Source organism: Mauremys reevesii, linkage group 2 (genome assembly GCF_016161935.1).
Source record: "Mauremys reevesii isolate NIE-2019 linkage group 2, ASM1616193v1, whole genome shotgun sequence".
Taxonomy (NCBI): Eukaryota; Metazoa; Chordata; order Testudines; family Geoemydidae; genus Mauremys; species Mauremys reevesii.
In genome coordinates this window covers 91,393,709-91,412,352 of record NC_052624.1, presented here as the reverse complement: position 1 = coordinate 91,412,352, position 18,644 = coordinate 91,393,709, and the positions used below count along the sequence as shown (strand labels likewise).

Here is an 18,644-nt window from a genome sequence, read left to right as displayed (position 1 = left end):
AGCAGCATAATTAAAGTACCATAGCTTATTGTAAAACGAAAAGTCAGTGTGATACTTCAGGCTGGATCAAATACTTTGGCACAGGAACCAAGCTAGTTGTTTCCGGTAAGTATGTTTATTCTTGATTGATTCTGTTTACCAAAAGAAAAAATAAAGGACAGAAAAATTGTACCGAATAATTGAATGGGAGAGGTGTTGTAGTGCATGAGACAATCTCTCTTTTAATATGTGGACCACACAATGAAAATGTTTGAGAACTGCTTGATGCAACAGTCTATTAACATTAAAGTCAAATAGAAGCCATCATCTAGTTTCCATTTTAAGGAACGAGGATTCGTTAACAGAAAAGTTGCAAGGACATGAAAATAGAATTACTGGGAAGAGAATTTATGTATCAGTTTATGAGGGCACAAAAATGTGAAATTGTTAAATTCTCCAAACAGTCAAGAAACCAGAACTATTCCATTAGAAGTATTTTCCCAGCTACTGGTTAGAGTGGCTAGTTATAAGAGCAAGGACACAGCAGCATAAGTAAAGTACCACAGCTTATTGTAAAACGAAAAGTCAACGTGATGCTTCAAGTTGGATCAAGTACTTTGGCACAGGAAACAAACTAGTTGTTTCCAGTAAGTATGTTTATTCTTGATTGATTCTATTTACCAAAAGAAAAAACAAAGGACAGAAAAATTGGACCGAATAATTGAATATAAAAAACAGAGTTTGCACATGAACCATATATTGCTCTTGATCTGATTGTGGAACTGCCAAGGACACCAATGGATTGACTGAGAGGAGTATTTGGTCCTAATGAGTAAATTGAATACAAGTGTAAAAGGCTGGAATACTTACTGAATGGCTGTTAAGAATCAGGAAAGAGGGAAATGGAGAGATTTACATTTAAAATATTGGGCCAAATTCATCTCTCATGCAACTCCATTGAAAGAGTCCAAATGCCAGTAAGTGTTAAATTCACAGCACAGGTTTCAATTTAGCAAGTATGAGTTTGTTATTGTTAGTGCTATATCAGTGTACGTTGAGTAATGAAGGAAAATTGCCTGAGGTGCAACAGTCTTCAGGTCCTCAGTAAGTGGTTTTATTTAAAGTATCCCATTTGTGTATAATGTTCTTTATCGGTTTAAAGCTACAGAAACAGTCCTATCAATAATATAAGTGCTAGTTAATGTTGAGTACATAACAGTATTTATAATACATTGTCTAGGAAATGTCATTTTCTAAACTATGCATTAAGAGCATGTTAAAATGTAAAGTGAAGCAGAGACTGTGATTTGCCCAAGGTCACACAGGGAGAGCCAGAAACAAAGACAAATGTCCTCAGTCCCACTCTGGTGCTTTAATCACAAGACCATCCTTCCTATCCCCATTTGAGATCGTAGGATTTAATCCTGCTCATCCACTAAAATTAATGGGACTGCTTGCTTATCAACAATTCACTCCAGTCAATTAACAATGCACTGATGTATGTGAAGGAGCAAACAACATTTTTGGTAGCAAAAAGGAACAGGAGTTCACAAAGTGCATAAACATGGTTTAGTACTCACACAATTAAGTGGCCGATAGAAAGTCTTGTTCAGATTGTGGACTTTGTATTTAAAATATGAACTTCAGAATTTTAGTCTGATGAAATTAATAACTTGATAATTCATTAGTTTTTGTAGAGGATTTCAATGATGTGAGTATGGAATAGTAAAGTACTTTGGCTCGGGCACCAAATTGGTGGTTTCAAGTAAGTTTCTAAAAAAATTTTCAAAGCATACATTTACTTTCTGTATTTATTATGCTTGTTATCTAGGACAAAATCAAGCTCATCATAAATATATGAGGTAAAATCCTGATTCCACTGAAGTAAAAGGCAAAACTCCAATTGATTTCAATGGGGTCAGGATTTCATCCATGATAATCTCCCTAATTCAGAACAAACCAGTTACACTTGTGTAATCAATGAGAATGATGTAAATTGTTTGGAGATATTGTTTAGCAGTGTAACACAGACAATTATGCAAAAATATTCAGAAGTGGAACCACTTATTGTTAGCAATAAATGTGAAATGTAGAACTTATGGTTTTTTATACAATACCGTATATTTAGCATCCCATCACATGAGTTGTTGAGCTTCTTCAATGCTCATTGATTTAAATAAGAATTGAGGATGATCAGCACTTGTAGGATCTGTCCCTTAAGTAGCACTGAAGGGTATATTTATAGTAACAATAATTCAAGTGTCTTGTCTTTTCTAAAGAAGGCTCCACTTCAGGAAGACACTGAAGCATGTGTCCATTCCTATTCAGCAAGGCATTTAAGCATGTGCTTAACTTTAAGGCCAAAACAAGGCCAAAATGCAGTAAATCTTGTTTCCATACAGTAATGAGAAAGAAAGGTTTGCTTATTTTTTACATAAATAAGGTATATATAATAGATGTAATCCTTTTAAAAAACTATGATAATTGATCCAATAATATGATTCTCAATTTTATTTTTAAAGATGATTTCCAATTATTAAAATGGTTTAGCCATGTTTGGATTTAAGGGGATGGAGAGAATTCTGGGTCTTTAATTAAGCTTATTCTTCCCTCCAGACACTGCTAAATGGTCCCTGCTGGGTGCCTAGTCTCTGACACAAAGACATGTTTCTGAAGAGCAAATGTTTTATGTTGGGGAATATTTCTAATTACACCAAATGGCAAAAGTTAGCCAAAATAATTCTCATGAATATACCCAATTTAAAAGTTATAGTCTACGCTCAACTTATCGTTATCATTAGGAGAACCACAATGGAATGATGGCAGCATGCAGGCTTAATTTTATAACCTCAGCCTGTGGACCCTAATTTAAAAAGTAATTTGTTCCTTTCCACAAGTTGTTAGAAACACCTAATGTAAACCATATTGAATCAGATTAATTTCAGAGACAGATTATCAATTACGTGTTTGTGCACAGGAATGATAGTTAGATGTCTAAAGTGTCTTTTGCCCCTTTGAAAATCTTCCCCATGATTTTCACATTATTTTACATGCATTTTCCCTTTTTACTATTTTATTGCAAAGCCAGAAAGAAATTTAAATAGCAAATCAGATTTTTTTTAAAGCAACAACTACTGGTTCATCAATATAAAGATACCAGATCTGTACAGTATTTTGTAAAGGATTTGCTCACTGTGATACTTCTAGTGGCTATAGCTTCAAAGTATTTGGCTCTGGTACCAAGCTCATAGTAACAGGTAAGTTATGTGGTAATTACAGTAATGCAAAGATAAACAGGCTTATTGTGATCATAGAAAAGCTTTTTATCATGGGTAAGCTCAACAACTGTAAGCTCGATCTTGTGAAGTACTGAGCACTTAATGTGAGGTGCTGAACACCATCAATTCCTGTAGACTTCAGTGCAGGTCAGGATTGTTAGCACCTCGTAGGGTCTGATTCGGAATACATCAACTTTTCCATCCCAGAGCAACCCTGAAATATTTACTGATAGATTTAAAGTAGATTTTTTTCAAGTTAATTAATCTTTCTAAAAATCAGCTGTTTAATGACATTTTTAGAGGATGTGCCACCATAAGCATGTTGGTCCTTGGTCCAGGCAAAAATTCATGTTCGCTTTGATATTACTCAAATTCTTTCACTAAAATTCATAAATATGCATAAAACGAAACTGTGAAATAAGTAACGTCGTGCTTCTCAATTAAAACAAAAGAAGCAATCTCTGAAGTAGTCAGCAACTTCATAGCTGAATTCCTGTTGCTAGATCAGTGTAAGTGAAAGAATTTGGCCCTAGAGATTGTCGTCTTGTGTGAAGTATCTTGGCATTGCCGCAAACCGACACTTGCAAGTGTTCTTAACAGTGTTTCACAATATAGACTTGGAGCCTGAGTCTTCTTTGCGTTGCTCTTGGAAGCCATTTACGCTCCTGAAAAATCGATGGGAAATACTCCCATTCCGATTAAGTTGCATATTACACCCAGTTTGCATTGGTGTAACTCATTGCACAAACGAAAATCAGGTCCTTACCCTTCAGACTCATGCTCTGCACATTTATATAAATCAACAAGAATTGCCAGTCTCTTTTATACCTTAATTCACAATCAAGTTTACCTCAGTACACCTATAGCTCTTGACTAAAGGTAAATTTTTGTAATACTGCCGACTAAAATGAATACGCTACCATAATTAATTCTAAGCATATCAGATCAGGGTCAGCGTGTTGCTTTAAGTGAATATTCTATGGACAAAACTCCCATAGATTTACCAGGTGTTTTGACTGTTTAAGAAATGGGTAAGCAAGTCTGTAATATGTGTAGATTGTGATTGCTCACTTGATTTATTAGTGTATTAAAACTGTAGGATACAATAAAATATTTTAGCAACAAAATATCTTCTCAAAGAGAAATATCAAATATTGGGTAAGTAAATTCCTCCTAAGAAAAAAATAACACTAACATCATGGAAATATTCAGACCTTGGCACAATTCTAAGTAAAATCAGTAGCAATTGTGGCTGTTTGTGCCAGGCTGAAGTTGACTCCAGAATTATGAGAGTCGGGGCTTTTCTGTTCTAAGAAGATGAGGTGAAATCCTGACTCCATAGAACTCAATGGCAATGACTTTTCGGCCAGCATTTTACCCATGTTGTATAACCATACTTCTTAGCAGGGACAACATTATTCACAAGTATATTGAACAAGCAGAAATTGCTTGTAAAGTTATATATACTTAGCAGTTCTGATTTTGCTCTCACGCTCGTCATTCCTCTTTTTAAACTGACTTCACTCCATTCATTTAAAATGGAGTTACTCCAGATTTACACCAGTGTAAGTGAGAGCAGGGTCAGGACCTACCAGAATTCTTCAGAATTCTTGCTTAGTGGAATAGATGACTAAAAAGATTTGGAAACAGAACCAAGCTTAATGCTTTCAACGAGCATGACATAGGAATAATGGTGCTTCTCATATTGTATCCATTAAGGTACATCTAGTCATCATTAAAGAAGTTTACATTAAAATGGTATAACTAGATTCTTCTGAACACAATATTATAGGGGAAAAAACTGGCAGGCTCTGTGCAGAAGCCAAAGATTGAACTGAATGTGGAGACTGAACTATCCCCTCTCATCTCTAACGGTTGTCCTTTCAGGACTAAATTGACATGGCTTGGTGGGCTGGTGTGAAGAAGCTTCCTCTGCCCCTGCCTCTGTTGTATCTATCCTGTGTAGAAAGGGATTCAGTCTACAATGCTATCCATATGGCAACTTTCAGAAGCACTTGGTCATTATATTTTAAAATAAGAAAAATTATTCACCAACATTTTACATTAAGTTTCATAGCAGAAATAAATACAAAAATATTTGGCATGCTTATTAAAAGATAGACCGAAAGATCATATCTCACATTATATGATGGAAGTTACTTGGTTTTTTTTATAAAACAAAGTGCATTAAGAACAGAGTGATCAGTGTAGATTATTAGTTATAAAGTACAAAGGAGCTCCTATTACTGATAATTATTTTGATGATAAGATTCTCAAGTAGTCTAGGGTTGGTTTAAATTGGTTTTCTGCCTTTTGAAACAGTTCTAGGTACTGATTTTTAACATTAATGACTGAATATAACAAACTGTTTAAAAATATATATATAAATATCTGATCTAAACCCGATTAGCCCTAAAAGACCAAATCCAAATTTATGGCAGAAAGTGATGTGCAGTTGTGAGCAAAGAATCGTCAGAAGACAGGAGTCTACCTTAAAAAACTTCATCATGATAGGCATTGTTGATGACAGTTGTATCAGAAATACCAAGAACTTAAGGGATATTAAGAATAATTTACTATCTCATCCCTTAAAGCTGACCTTTGCAAACAGATTTCAAAAACACTGTTAGGACCAGGTAAGAAATCCAGCATTGAATAAAATAGATTCTCCAGCAATGGTTAAAAATCACAGATCACAGTTTACGATAGCATTAGTAAGCACTGGACCACTGTTGTAGAATGCTGAATTATTTTCAATATACGTAGTTTCCAGTGCTGTCAATTTGGCACCTTTCACAAGTACTACATTCACTTTAAAAGAAAAATAGAAATTTCAAGTGATGCTGAGGGATCCCAGCCTGAGGAAATCCTAAGCCTTTGGTGTGTAGAATGCATTTGAAGTTTTTAACTTATTTTGCATCTCTGCTCCTAAAGTACTCCAAATATCTAATGCAATCTATTGGAGTTTGGGATGTCAGAGGAATACAGGATCAAGCATTTGCCATTTTGTAAGGAAAAACCATTTAAATCAGAAGTCTAATATATTAAAGTGATTCCTTCAACTTCTGTTCACTATTGCACATCAAATAATATGAAGCTATATTGGGCCATATGGAAGCTATATGGGCCAGATCCTCAATGGAGCTCCTTTGATTTCTAGCAGCTGAAGATCTGACCCATGAGTTTTTGCAAAGCTCATGAACACAGTGAGAACAATGATATCAAAGTCTTTGGCTCTGGCACAAAGCTCATTGTTTCAAGTAAGTTCTATAGTAGCATAGAGAAAAAGTTACTTATGATACTATAAATTTGGCAACCGCCAAGCACAATTTATTCAAAAAGGGTAACAGACAACAGAAACATGATATGCGAGCTACAGTAGAAGAATGAATGTCTTTACTATCTAAATGTGAGGTTAATGTACGGAATTCAAAGTAAAAGGATTAGTGATCACATTGACTATTAATTATTGACACAGAATTTTTTTTGATCACCCCGTGTCAAAGCTGGGTTGTTCTCTTCTGGAGGGGTCATTACCCCAGACCAGGAGAACATCCACAGTTCCATCCAGTGCGGGGGGCAAGCCAAAAAGGCAATTCTAGGGGACTCCTGTGCACCAAAGAACAGAGGGGATAAGGGGGAGGGGAGGGGAGGGGTGATGACATGGAATGGGTCTGTGACTAGGGAGATCAACTGGTCAAAATTCCTGCTCAGTGTGGGGGCAACTGTATGGAAATTATTAAAGCTCACAACCTATGATGCTCTAGCTAGGTTGGGGGAAAGATTTCATCTTCCCGTCCATCATGTAGCTCTCCTAGAGAAACACCCTTTACTCTGCTTAGTGGAGTGACCAGGATTTAGCCTCTCATATCACAAGTATGTATTAGTCAGGAGATGTAAGAAGTTAGGGATGAAATCTCAGCCCCGTTGATGTCAATGGGAGTTTTGACATTAACTTGGATGGAGCCCAGATTTCACCCTAATTTTTTTTCTCTCTTGTTAAGAGCATAGGGCAGGTTGAAGGTCTGGGAGAAAGGTTGTGCACTGGAACCAAGAGAGCCAATATTTGTGAATATTGTATATGTGATTACTGACATGAGCATTTTAGATTAGTATTGTAATTTTCTATTGCACAAAATTAATTCAAATTCATACTGAAACATAAATGCCATCACATAAGTGTGGATGGGTGCAGGAATAATAGGGCCTGATTCAGCAACAAAATTCCCCATATTTTTAATAAGCATAGGATTGAGCCTGTAACATGCATTGTGAGCCCAGTCCTGAAAGCTTCTGATCTGCCATTGACTCTGATGGGAGTTGAGGCTCCTCAGTACCTCAGGATCAGAGTCCTGGTCAGTTCTTGACAAATTTAGTCACACTGCATGGGAGAGCGGGTTTCTTCCCTGACATATTGAAATACTGTTGTCATAAGGAATTTTCCCAAAATATGCAACAATTAAATGAGTGATTGCTCTCAAACACGAGCAATATGAAGGAAAATATTCTATCTGAATCAAATTCTCCTCTGGTTACATCAGTACAACTCTCATCTCTGCTTGGTCGAGAATTTGGCCCAAAATATTTTGTAGTCTGTCTATATCAGCAAGACGCTACGCAACACGTGCTATAGAAAGTCAAACTAGGATTTGGCCCTTGTTTCATAATGTTCCATAGGGCCAGCTACATTTAGGTTGTTAAAATATGCATCTCAAAATATCTCTCTCTTTTGTCATTGAGACCAATAAGAATATAACCAATCCCCAAGCCTACTGGCCTTTTACGATTCCTTTTAATTATACTGCACAGGAAAACAAAATTGTATTAGACAGTTTTACATTTCGGAAACCATTTAAAATCGTTTTTAGTGGGTGGAAAAATGTAATGAAACATCTTGAGAAAAGGGAATAGGTCATAGTGTACTGTAAAATGAGTTTCTTTCTAATTATGTCTTTCATTATATTGGTATTTTTACAATGCACCCATTCGACCACTCTGGCAGTAGAGAGATAAAACCACTGAGCATCCAGAAGAATTTAACTGAAATAGCCATTTCCATCAATCCACTAGGCAAAAGAAAATAGTATGAGTCCAACATTAGGTCTCAAACCTCAACCAGATCCTCTCTGTCAGTGAAATGAATGATTTTCTTTTAAAAAGAATTTAAAAGCTACTAAATTACAGACTTTGAAAATACCAATACCAATGTAAACTCACCCTGAAAAATACATTAAAATCTCCATCATTTCTTTGGTTGAATTAACTGGCTCTCAGTTGTGCCTATTTATGCTCTGTTTGTTTACATCTGGTCCCTGTGAATAGAAATGTCTTGGGCAGATTTTGTAGTAAGTTGCAACACTGTGGGAGCTGCGAAAATCTTTGGAACCGGCACAAAACTTGTCGTGACTAGTAAGTTTTTAGATAAACTATTTTAAATGTTTTATAATGGCAAAATCTATCAAATTAAGCTCAATAATTTATCTCAATACAAGAATGTACACTGGCTAAAATTTTGAGTGCAATAACTTATTAACAACACTAATGTTAATGAAATCATAAGTCAGTGACCAGCAACACAGAAATGTCGCAACAATCCTTTTATCTTGTGAGTGTAAATAATACCAGGTGCTGAGCACCCTCGATGTCCATTGGTTTCAGTGGGAAATGAGAAGCATTCAGAAATTCACAGGCACATTTGCTGGACCAAGCACATAATGCAAAATTAAAATTACAAATATACCATTAGCTTATTTTTTAATAAGTGGCATGCAGATTGCAAACACAGACAAAAATCAGTTAGCAGTGAGTCACTTAAAACTTAGCCCTGGAACCCTCCCTTTAGAAAACCTCCCATTGAAACTAACAGGAATTTCTTTTGAGCAAAGAGTGAAGCCAAGGGGCCCAAAGTCAACTGCCGACTTAAAAAAGAGAAGTGATACTTAAAGTAGTGAGAATATATCATGTTTATTCTTTTACAACACGCCTTCCTTGTTAAAAGTTCTACTTAAATAAATTAGACAAGTGAGGTGTTTTGAAAAGTTAGGTTGGGACTGATCTTCTTAAAGTGTCTTATCCAAAGCCCATTGGTGCCAAGGGAGAAAATCCCATTGGCTTTAAGGGGTTTTAGATCAGGCCTAAAATGAGGTGACAAATTTAAAACTGATTTTGCTCATGCAGCTGCAAATCCACTTATGCAAACACACATGCTGCTTATATATGCACAAAATTCAGATTTTATATTGGATAGACACCCATCTAACCATGTGGAAATACAAAATACTACATGTGCTTACAAAAGCGTCAACATGTAAATATGACTCTAATTTCTAAAAGCATCTAGCGAGAAATGTCAGATATAATCATTAGTTTTTGCACAGCACAGCCTCACTGAGCAGGAAGCTATGTAAAGATTTTTTGAATGTATACAAGACTCAAGTGAGTAATATATTTTCTGGAGTATAGGCCAACTATTCTGTTAAATGGCCTCTAATTTTTTCCACCTCTATATAAGTGTTGGAACAAATAGAGAATGCAGAAGATAGATGGTGCCCATTTGGGAACCTTCAACACTACTGAAATATTGACAACCTTCCGTTTCTTCATTGTGATGCACGTTTATAACACGAGAATGTTTCCTTGTTCTGTAGAGAATACTTCTTTGGCAGTTAGCTGGGTTGGGAACTTTATTGTCTTGGTTGTATCCCACAGTGACAAACAGGAGACAGAAATTAGCAGCAGTAAAAGTGTTTTGAACCTGCTCACTTCTTGTGATAACTAGTAAATTCAATATACTGTTTAAAAAATATATTGTTTTCTGTCAGCCATATGAAATGAGCAGACAGATAGCGATTTTAGTAGAGAAGTCTTTTTCGGTCCAGTTCAGTATTTATTATTTCATGCACTTACACAAACTCAGGGATCAAATAATGTTTTTATCATTTCTAGTTCAGACTTTGAATAAAAATATTTTGATTATGTTTTATCCAATTTATAGCAGGCAGCAATTTTTATAAATGTTATGGAGTGAGAAAAAAATAATTTTTTTTGCAGTTTTTTTTGATCAGCTCTATTCCTAGAGTGACAAAATGAATACTGTGGCAGAATTATTTAAAAATAACTCTGGAGACACGGCAGAAGTTCACTACTTGACACTTTCCTAATCCACTCCAGGATTTGGACACAAACAGCAACATTCCCTCTATTCCTCAGCAAAGATTTGATAATTGAGTTCTCTTCAGAGCTACATTATTAGTAATGCTTCATAATCAAGATTTTCAGAAGTGGTTGACCAAAGTTAGGTTCCTAAATACTTATTGGGGCATCTAAGTGACTTAATTTTCAGAAGCATTGAGAATTATGCATAACACTTCATTACATTTGCCAAATACATGTATGATGCATTTCAGGATACATCATCCTTGTTAATTTCTTAAGGGATATTTTGTCACTGAGGGATACATGTGAATGTATTTACTGTAATTTCCCAAAATGGTGTTCAGCAACAGTTTCCCCAAAGTTCTAGTGTCTGGGTCTGCAACAGAACATATCTTGTATGTTCTTGTATCATTTTAAGCTGAATAATTGACACAAAAATAATTCAAAATGGTTCAGTTCCTTAGTGTGGAAAAGGCTTAAAAATTACATTTCTCTTTTTAAAGGTGTTAACCAAGGTTCTTAAATAGTATATACAGTTAGTTCAGAGCAAATTTACCTGCTGATAGAATATTCTAGTGATATTTAAAGAGAGGTCTTATTAAAAGGTTTGTGAAATCTTTAATACCCTTCCCTTCAGGTACATCTACACTGTAATAAAAATCTCATGGCACCAAGTCTCAGAGCCTGTGTTAACTCAGAGCATGGGGCTCAGGCTTTGGTGCTAAAAACTGCAGTGTAGTCATTCAGACTCTGACTGGAGCCTGGGTTCTTAGACCACCTTCATCATTGGGTTTCAGCGCTTGCGCTCCAGCTCAAGCTTAAACATCTAAACTGCAATTTTTAGCCACACAACCCCAGCCCTGCAAGTCAGAATCAGGAGACTTCGACCAGTCGTAGTTGTGCCGCGGGTCTTTTATTGCTGTGTAGATGTATTCTTCTTCTCACAATGATGGTGTCTTTTTTACACAAATTTTGGGTAAATAAAGGGGAGATTTTCAAAGTCACAAATGTTTTGAAATGAACCAGAACATAAAGCTGTACTTAGTATTCATTCAAAAAGTGTTTAATATGTTTTGAGTTTGGAAGCTAAATTATAGACACTCTCACAGATTCTTCTTTTACACAAAAACCTGCATTCAATTTAAGCACATAAACTTCTGGAATTCCAACTCTCTAAAGCTGTAACTCATAAGTGGACAATTTACTCCTATCTTCAGAATTTAATAGGCAGTAACAATATATTATAGACTTATATAGTTGAAATACTTTTGGCAACGAGATATCATTCTCATGCTGAACTCAGAGTTGAGGTCGTGTGCTTGCGTGCAGTTTGAAGGAATTGGATGTAAGGAATGAAATTGCCCCTCTCTTCCACTTTCAAATCTGAATTCTTTCTTTATTGTTTTAAAAGTAAATCTGAATTTACTTAATTCCTAACAAATTCATTTCTCTCTCCAAAATGAATACAGACATACCAGCAAAACTTGATTCCACCAAGATTCAGGCCCTGCCTCCTTCTACTGAAAAACATGGGAAAGTATCATACATGTGCTTCATTCAGGATTTTTACCCAAATGTTATTAAGGTGACTTGGGAAGATGAGAAGAAGAAGAATGCAGAGAAAAATGCAGTACATGAGGAAATTTGGCCCCCTGGTGACAATCAACAGTCATACTCATTGAGCAGCTGGCTGACCGTAGATAAAAATAGCAATAAGAATTATCGCTGCAAATATCAACATGAAATCAAAGAAGATTATGTTCCTATGGAATCTCCAGGTATATACTATATTATTAAAACTAGTTCTATATATATTTAGAGAGTTCATTGTTTCTTTACAATAAAACAATAAAATGTATTACTGTTCTAAAAGGATTTGCTTCCATCTCTCCATAAGTTGGCTATCACTGAAGCTTACTTCTCCATCAAAAGCTCAGTTTTGGCTCCTCTCCCCCAGTTTAAAATCTTTCTAGAATGAAATAAAATGTTGGCTGAGATCCTCAGCTAGTGTAAATCAGCACAATTCCACTGAAGTCAATGGAGTTCTGTAGATTTACACCCGCCAGAGACCTGGTCTGCAGTGTTTGGTTTTGAACAAGTGCTATATATATTGCAACAAAAGTAATAACACACACATCCCCCTCTTGCACATGAAAAATACCTAAGAGAAAGGCCTTAGACTGTCTCCTCATCAGGACTATTTTCTTCTGTCTCTTTACATTTATTAAACAACCTTACCACTACCCTGAATGCCAACAGTCTCAGGTCCGTCAGGCTAGAGACAAAATCAGGCGACCAGGTTTTTATCTGCCAAGTATACATACACATTGCAAAAGGGCAAATTCAACTGAGTAATTTGATGGGACAAAATGCATCTGGCTCTACATAAACAAAAACTTGAATACACAGAAGGGCCAACGTCCAGACCCTGCAATCAGATCTACTATTCCAGACACTGGCACCCACGCAAATGCCAAAGAGCTCTGCACTGCCTGAGCATATGCATTTTTCCCAGTTTTATCTCTACTTGATTTTGCACATCAATTACGTGCTACAGAGCATTTATTCTGTGAATGGAACCTAGGTGCTCATGTTTTAAAATATGAACTTTCCATATTGGAGTCACTGTAGTTATAATACTTTTCCCATCTTTCTCTTTGAACGTCTATCAGGAAAAGTATGCCTTCATTTTCAACAGGAATCCCGTTTGACAGTTAAAGCCCTTTTTACATGTTATGTTTTTAGCAGACACCTTTGCAGACACAACTGTAATCCCTCAAACCACCACAAGTTGTATCAAGTTTGCTGAGAATAACACCACGCTTTCCACAGGTAATTGTGTCTCAATTCTCATTTTCTATACAAGAATTAAGCACTATTTGATATAGTTAATACAAAAGTGAAAATATTTTCTCTTTCTAGATGTGGAACACTGCTGTAAGGATAGTTCCTTACAGCAATGGGTGCTCCGGGGCTGGAGCACCCATGGGAAAAAAAGTGGGTGCTGAGTACCCCCCCAGCACCTGCCAATCAGCTGTTTTGTGGACCCAGCCAATCAGCTGCTCGGAGGCAGGGGGGAGGCATTGCGGGAAGGGCCGGAGTCAGAGCGGAAGAGGTGGAGAGATGGCAGGGCGCACTCGGGGGAGGGGGTGGACCATGGGTGGGAAGAGATGGGGCTGGTGCACGGCCACAGGGAAAGGGACAGAGCGGGGGGGAGAAAAGGTGGAGCAAGGTTGGGACCTTAGAGGAAAGAGTGGAGTGGGGTGGAGAACCCACCCAGAAAGAAGAAAGTCGGCACCTGTCTCTGTATGTTAACATCTGCTGTCCGTTACCAAAAGGGTCCAAAACTTAATGCCCATGGGCAGCTCAGATTAAACAGTGTAGAAGTCCTGCTGAAATACATGTTTTGGTGGTATTTGTTGTGCTTTGTTAATATGCCACATGGGTCATTGTTCTTTAACCTGCATGTGCCACTGTTCCTTAATCTAACATTTAACGTGTTAAATTATAAAAATTCAAAGCCAAAATTTTCAAATGATGCGTAAAGGTGCTGAAAGCTTGAAGACCCAACTGATTTCAGTGTAATTTCAGTACTTCTGAAAATCAGACCACTTGGTCTGATTGGATACCAATCAGCTGCTTGGATACCAATTCAGAACAAACATAGGCACTCAGGTCTGAAAATTTTGCCCTAAAATCATGGCAACAGACTATTATAAGAAGCACTAGCATTCTCCTTGCTCCTTAGCAGACACCAGCGATACCAGCACTGAGAGTGCCTCTTTGTTTCTATTAGCTCTCCTGGATGGGAAGGTATGATCAGAATGTAGACCTGTTTAGAGGACACAATCAAATATTGATTTATGCATAGTCTGATTAGGTGGTATAATTATTGCAATCAAATACCATGTATACCTTATGCTATCACACATGGTTTTATATTTATTTTTCTTTGTGGCTATAGAATATATAACATTAACCACTTGTTGTTGTATTTTGTGTAGATATTATGGACAGTTACATACACAGGACGGCGTATTTCATATATATTGTCCTACTCCTGAAAAGCACCATGTACTACATCATCGTACTCTTCTTCATATACAGGATGCAAAGTCCAATCAAGCACCAGGGAAAGAAACCTTAAACTTCTCCATACACCTTCCAACATCAGCATTTGTGTCTGAAATTTACTTTGTTTTGCCATAAGACTGATCATATGAAACTATGGTGACCAGATAGCAAAGTGTGAAAAATCGGGATGGGGATGGGGGGTAATAGGCGTCTATATAAGGAAAAAAACCCAAATATTGGGACTGTTCCTATAAAATCGGGACATCTGGTCACCCACTTTGAAACACCGTGCTCCAAATATTAAGACATGCTTTTCAATTTGATTTTGTTGGCTATTTCTCTAATTAGCACAGATGGCTTCTTCTGCTTGAGAGCAAACAGTTTTATATGTGACCATATTTCCTATTATATTATTTTAATTTTGTAACTGTGGAACTTCAAGGGCTGAGGCTACACTCCTTGATTTCAATGGGAATTTTGCAGAATTTTGTAGTGCAGAATCAGTCTCTTAGGCTCTTATCCTGCAAAAACCCTTGTGCACACCGGGTACTTTTTGGATGTGGATACCCCAACTGCGTTCAGTGAAATCAACGGGAAAACTGGTCCCATAAATATTTGCAGGGGTGGAGTACTAATCTGTAATTTTAAATGATTTATCATTTCATTTCTACTAATTACATTTATTTGCTTTATAAAACAAAAACAGGCTTCTGAAATATGGCTAATTTTTTTTATTGCAAGATTAATGGATTTTAAATAAAATTCAGCATTGCAGAATTCTGAGTATTTATTTACAGGAAATCAATTCTAGGAACTGCAAGGGAGGATTTCCTAGTGGTCAGAGACCCATTACTTCAATCCCATTCACCCAACCATGTAACATTTATATAGCTTTTACCAAAGTAGTATTTGAGTGCCTCACAATCTCTAATGCATTTATCCACACAACACTGCTGTGAGATAAGGAAATACTATTATCCCCATATTACAGATGGAGAACTGAAGTCTGTGGAGACAGTGATTTCCCCAAAGCCACATGGAAAGCCTGTGGCAGAAGAGAGAATTAAATCCGGGTCTCCCAAGTCCCAGGCTAGCACTAAGCACTAGACCAGGCCTCCTCCCTTCAGCCCCAACCCTGTCTCTGTCCCCCTCTCTCATATCCACCCATCCCCTTCAGCTCCTATCCCCCCCCATCCTCCATCTTCTGCCCCATCCCCTTCTACTCCTATCCTCCCACACATCCTATATCCTCCTCCCATGGCTATACACCCTGATATGCCTCCTCTGCCGCTCCCTCTAGTCCTATCCACCACCGGTTATGTCCAGTCCATTTCCTCCTGTGCTCTCCCACCTGTCCCCTCCTCCCCACACTGTTTCTTATACCCCACTTCTTCCCCCCTGATTTCTGGTAACCATTCCCCCTCCCATTCTGCCTCTTCTCACACTCTGGCTCCTGCACCTGTCTCTTTCTGTGTTCCCACCCCCCACCCCACTCTCTTCCCCCCTCTGCAGTCTCAGACAGGCTGCTTCCTCCTCTTCCTCACCGCCTGGGTGCTAGTGGCGTGGGAGGGCAGGCACTGATCACACAGAAGAGAGCGGGTCCTTGCTCTCTCATCTGGGGCTAAAGTGGCCTGCAGCAGTGACAGTGTTGTCAGCCTCAAAACTTAAGCTTTTGGCAAACATGTGAAAAGTAGCCCCCAAAATTGCAGAGGTTGGTGACACTGTTCCTCCCACACTCCCCCTTCCCCCAGCAGTAAAACTCTTCCCCTCCTCCCCGCAGCGCTCTAGTGCATATGTCCCAACCTTTCCAGTGCCTAAGGTGGGCTCTGGAGGTGGAGGGGCAGATGAGCCAAACCTAAGTGGTGCCATGACCCCATGCGCTAGGTCACGATGCCACGTGGTGGGGGGCCAGGGGCAAACAGCACATTGTGGGGGTCAAAGGACAATCCCGCAAAATCCAGGATTTTGGGGGAGTTCTGGTAACATAGTCATTTCCCCCACCCCAAGGGATGTACACACACAGGCTGCTGCTGACCCTTGCTCCTCCCTGTACCTGTGGCTGCAGCAGCCCCTTCTCACACTGCTCTCTCCACTGCCTGCCCGGCTCTTTGTTTCCTGGTACCCCAACCTCCCGCCTCCTCCTCTTCCTCACACGTACTGAAAGCAAACAAGCGTGATGGCTAAGGATACAGCTATGTCACGCTTGTCACCACTGTCATGGGCCAGGAACTTTGCTGTTATATGGCCCCAGCTGCCCTGCCGTATCAGAGAGTTAGTTCACTTTGATCAGCTGCCGCACATTAACAGGTCGTGACTTCGCTTTGAGCCAGTGGGTCCAAAGGTGGCCGTGACCATGGAGTGACTTGATCTGTTTTTACCATGATAGTGCTGTGAATTATGCATCATTTCACTGGGATAAAATCATATCTAGAATCATGGTGGTGGCTATGGGCAGGCCGCCTCTCTGGCCCCTGGCTCTGCCCACTGAGACTCCACACCACCCACCATTGCCTGTGCAAAACGGACCTCACAATGAGGTCTCAGCTCACTGCTCCTGTGCCAGCTCAGGCCCGGCTGTTTTTCGTGAGCCAACTGTAAACACCAGGCCTGGCCCCTCCCTGGGCTCTACCTGCAGCCATTCCCCCCATACCACAGAGAGGAGGCACCGCTGGGGCTGCAGCTACTCAGCCTCTCCCCCTCTCATTGCAGCTATGCAGCAGAGGAAACAGCTCCAGGAGGGAGGAAGGAAAAGGTGCCACCACCTGCTGGATGAAACAGGCGCTGGGAGCTGTTGCCTCTGTGTACTCCATGGAGGTGTCATGGCAGCAGCCACCGCTCACTCACACGTGGGACAATTCTGGGTTTATGCCCCATCCCCACTTCTGCATTGGCTGCCTCCCCACCCAGCTGTGCATGCACCATGGTGGCTGCTCACTCACAAAGGTCACCCGTGGCAGCAGAGACAGGGCCCATTTGGATCACCCAAAAGGTCACCTGTTGCCAACTAAAAGGTTATTGGGTTGTGGTGGGGAGGTTTGCTGCTGAGGCCTTTCAAAAGTTGCCAAGTCAGCAAAAAATTGCCGAGGTTGGCAACACTGAGCAGCAATTACAAGGAAAGTCTTGCTCAGCCCCCGGAGCACCCGGTTGCAGCATGCTCAGTAGCTTTGTGGAGATGCCACATGGGCAGACTGACCACATATCTGGACTGGGAGGGCGCTATAGCGTGCTTATTGCAGATGGAGTCTTCAGGGACTGGAGCTGCCAAATTTGAAAGTGTCTCCTGACATGTGCAAACTGAGATTTTTTCAAAGGCTGATAAATGTGGCCAAATTTGGGAGTTTTTCCCACCCTAATTGCAAACAACACAGCTGTAAGAATTATTTAATATGGGCAAAAATGGATTTTCCTAAAATCTACTTCTCACAAATAGCTGCACCATTTTGTCAAAAATATTTTTTGAACATTAGTCTAAAGCAGAAAGCTGGCATGGAGAGTTTCAGCCAGAATAGTTTAAGTTTGGCAAAGGTATAAGCAACTGAAAACAGGGTCTCGTAATGGGAAATTTCAGAAAACGTTAACTTACAGGCATCTGTCACTAAAGCGTGCCACCTATAATTAAAATGTTTGTCTAGATCATGCACCTTGAAATTCCAGCCCTGCCACTATCTGTCTCTTACCACTTCATCCACCTACAACAAGCCCATTTTTGTTTATATTTTCATTAAATGTAAACACCTATGTTAATGTATAATTATGGTTGCACATTTAAAATAGAAAAAGTCAGCAACAGGAGGAGGAGAGAGGATGATTCTTCTACTTCTCTTTTATTCACTCTACTGGGTTCTAGAAGTGAGATTTTGACCAGTCCTTACAACCTATCACAGAAACCATTGCTAGTCTATAGCCTACCATGTCTTATTTTATATTGTTATTTATCGCTCAAGTCTGAAGTGTCTGAGTGGTGATGCATTAGGGTAATCCCAGTTGGCATGAGCCAGGGTTATCAAAGCTGCTACAAAAGGAATGGGGTTAAACAGCTGCCCTTCTTGCTGTTGCAAGTGCTTTGGAGGATAGGATTAAAATTCAAAATGATCTGGACAAACTGGAGAAATGATCTGAAGTAAACAGGATGAAATTCAATAAGGACAAATGCAAAGG

At 38.9% G+C, this 18,644-nt stretch overlaps 1 protein-coding gene across 1 annotated transcript in view; it reads left to right on the top strand.

The window, feature by feature from the left end:
- The window catches only part of LOC120397264 (immunoglobulin gamma-1 heavy chain-like), a 74,373-nt gene extending 59,176 nt beyond the window's left edge, over nucleotides 1–15,197 (top strand). The window contains exons 8-10 of the mRNA XM_039522968.1: nucleotides 11,882–12,190; nucleotides 13,158–13,244; nucleotides 14,417–15,197. Coding sequence (XP_039378902.1) covers nucleotides 11,882–12,190; nucleotides 13,158–13,244; nucleotides 14,417–14,559 — 539 coding nt within the window. The 3' untranslated portion in view covers nucleotides 14,560–15,197. The remainder of the gene's footprint in view (nucleotides 1–11,881; nucleotides 12,191–13,157; nucleotides 13,245–14,416) is intronic.
- Nucleotides 15,198–18,644: the final 3,447 nt, after the last annotated feature.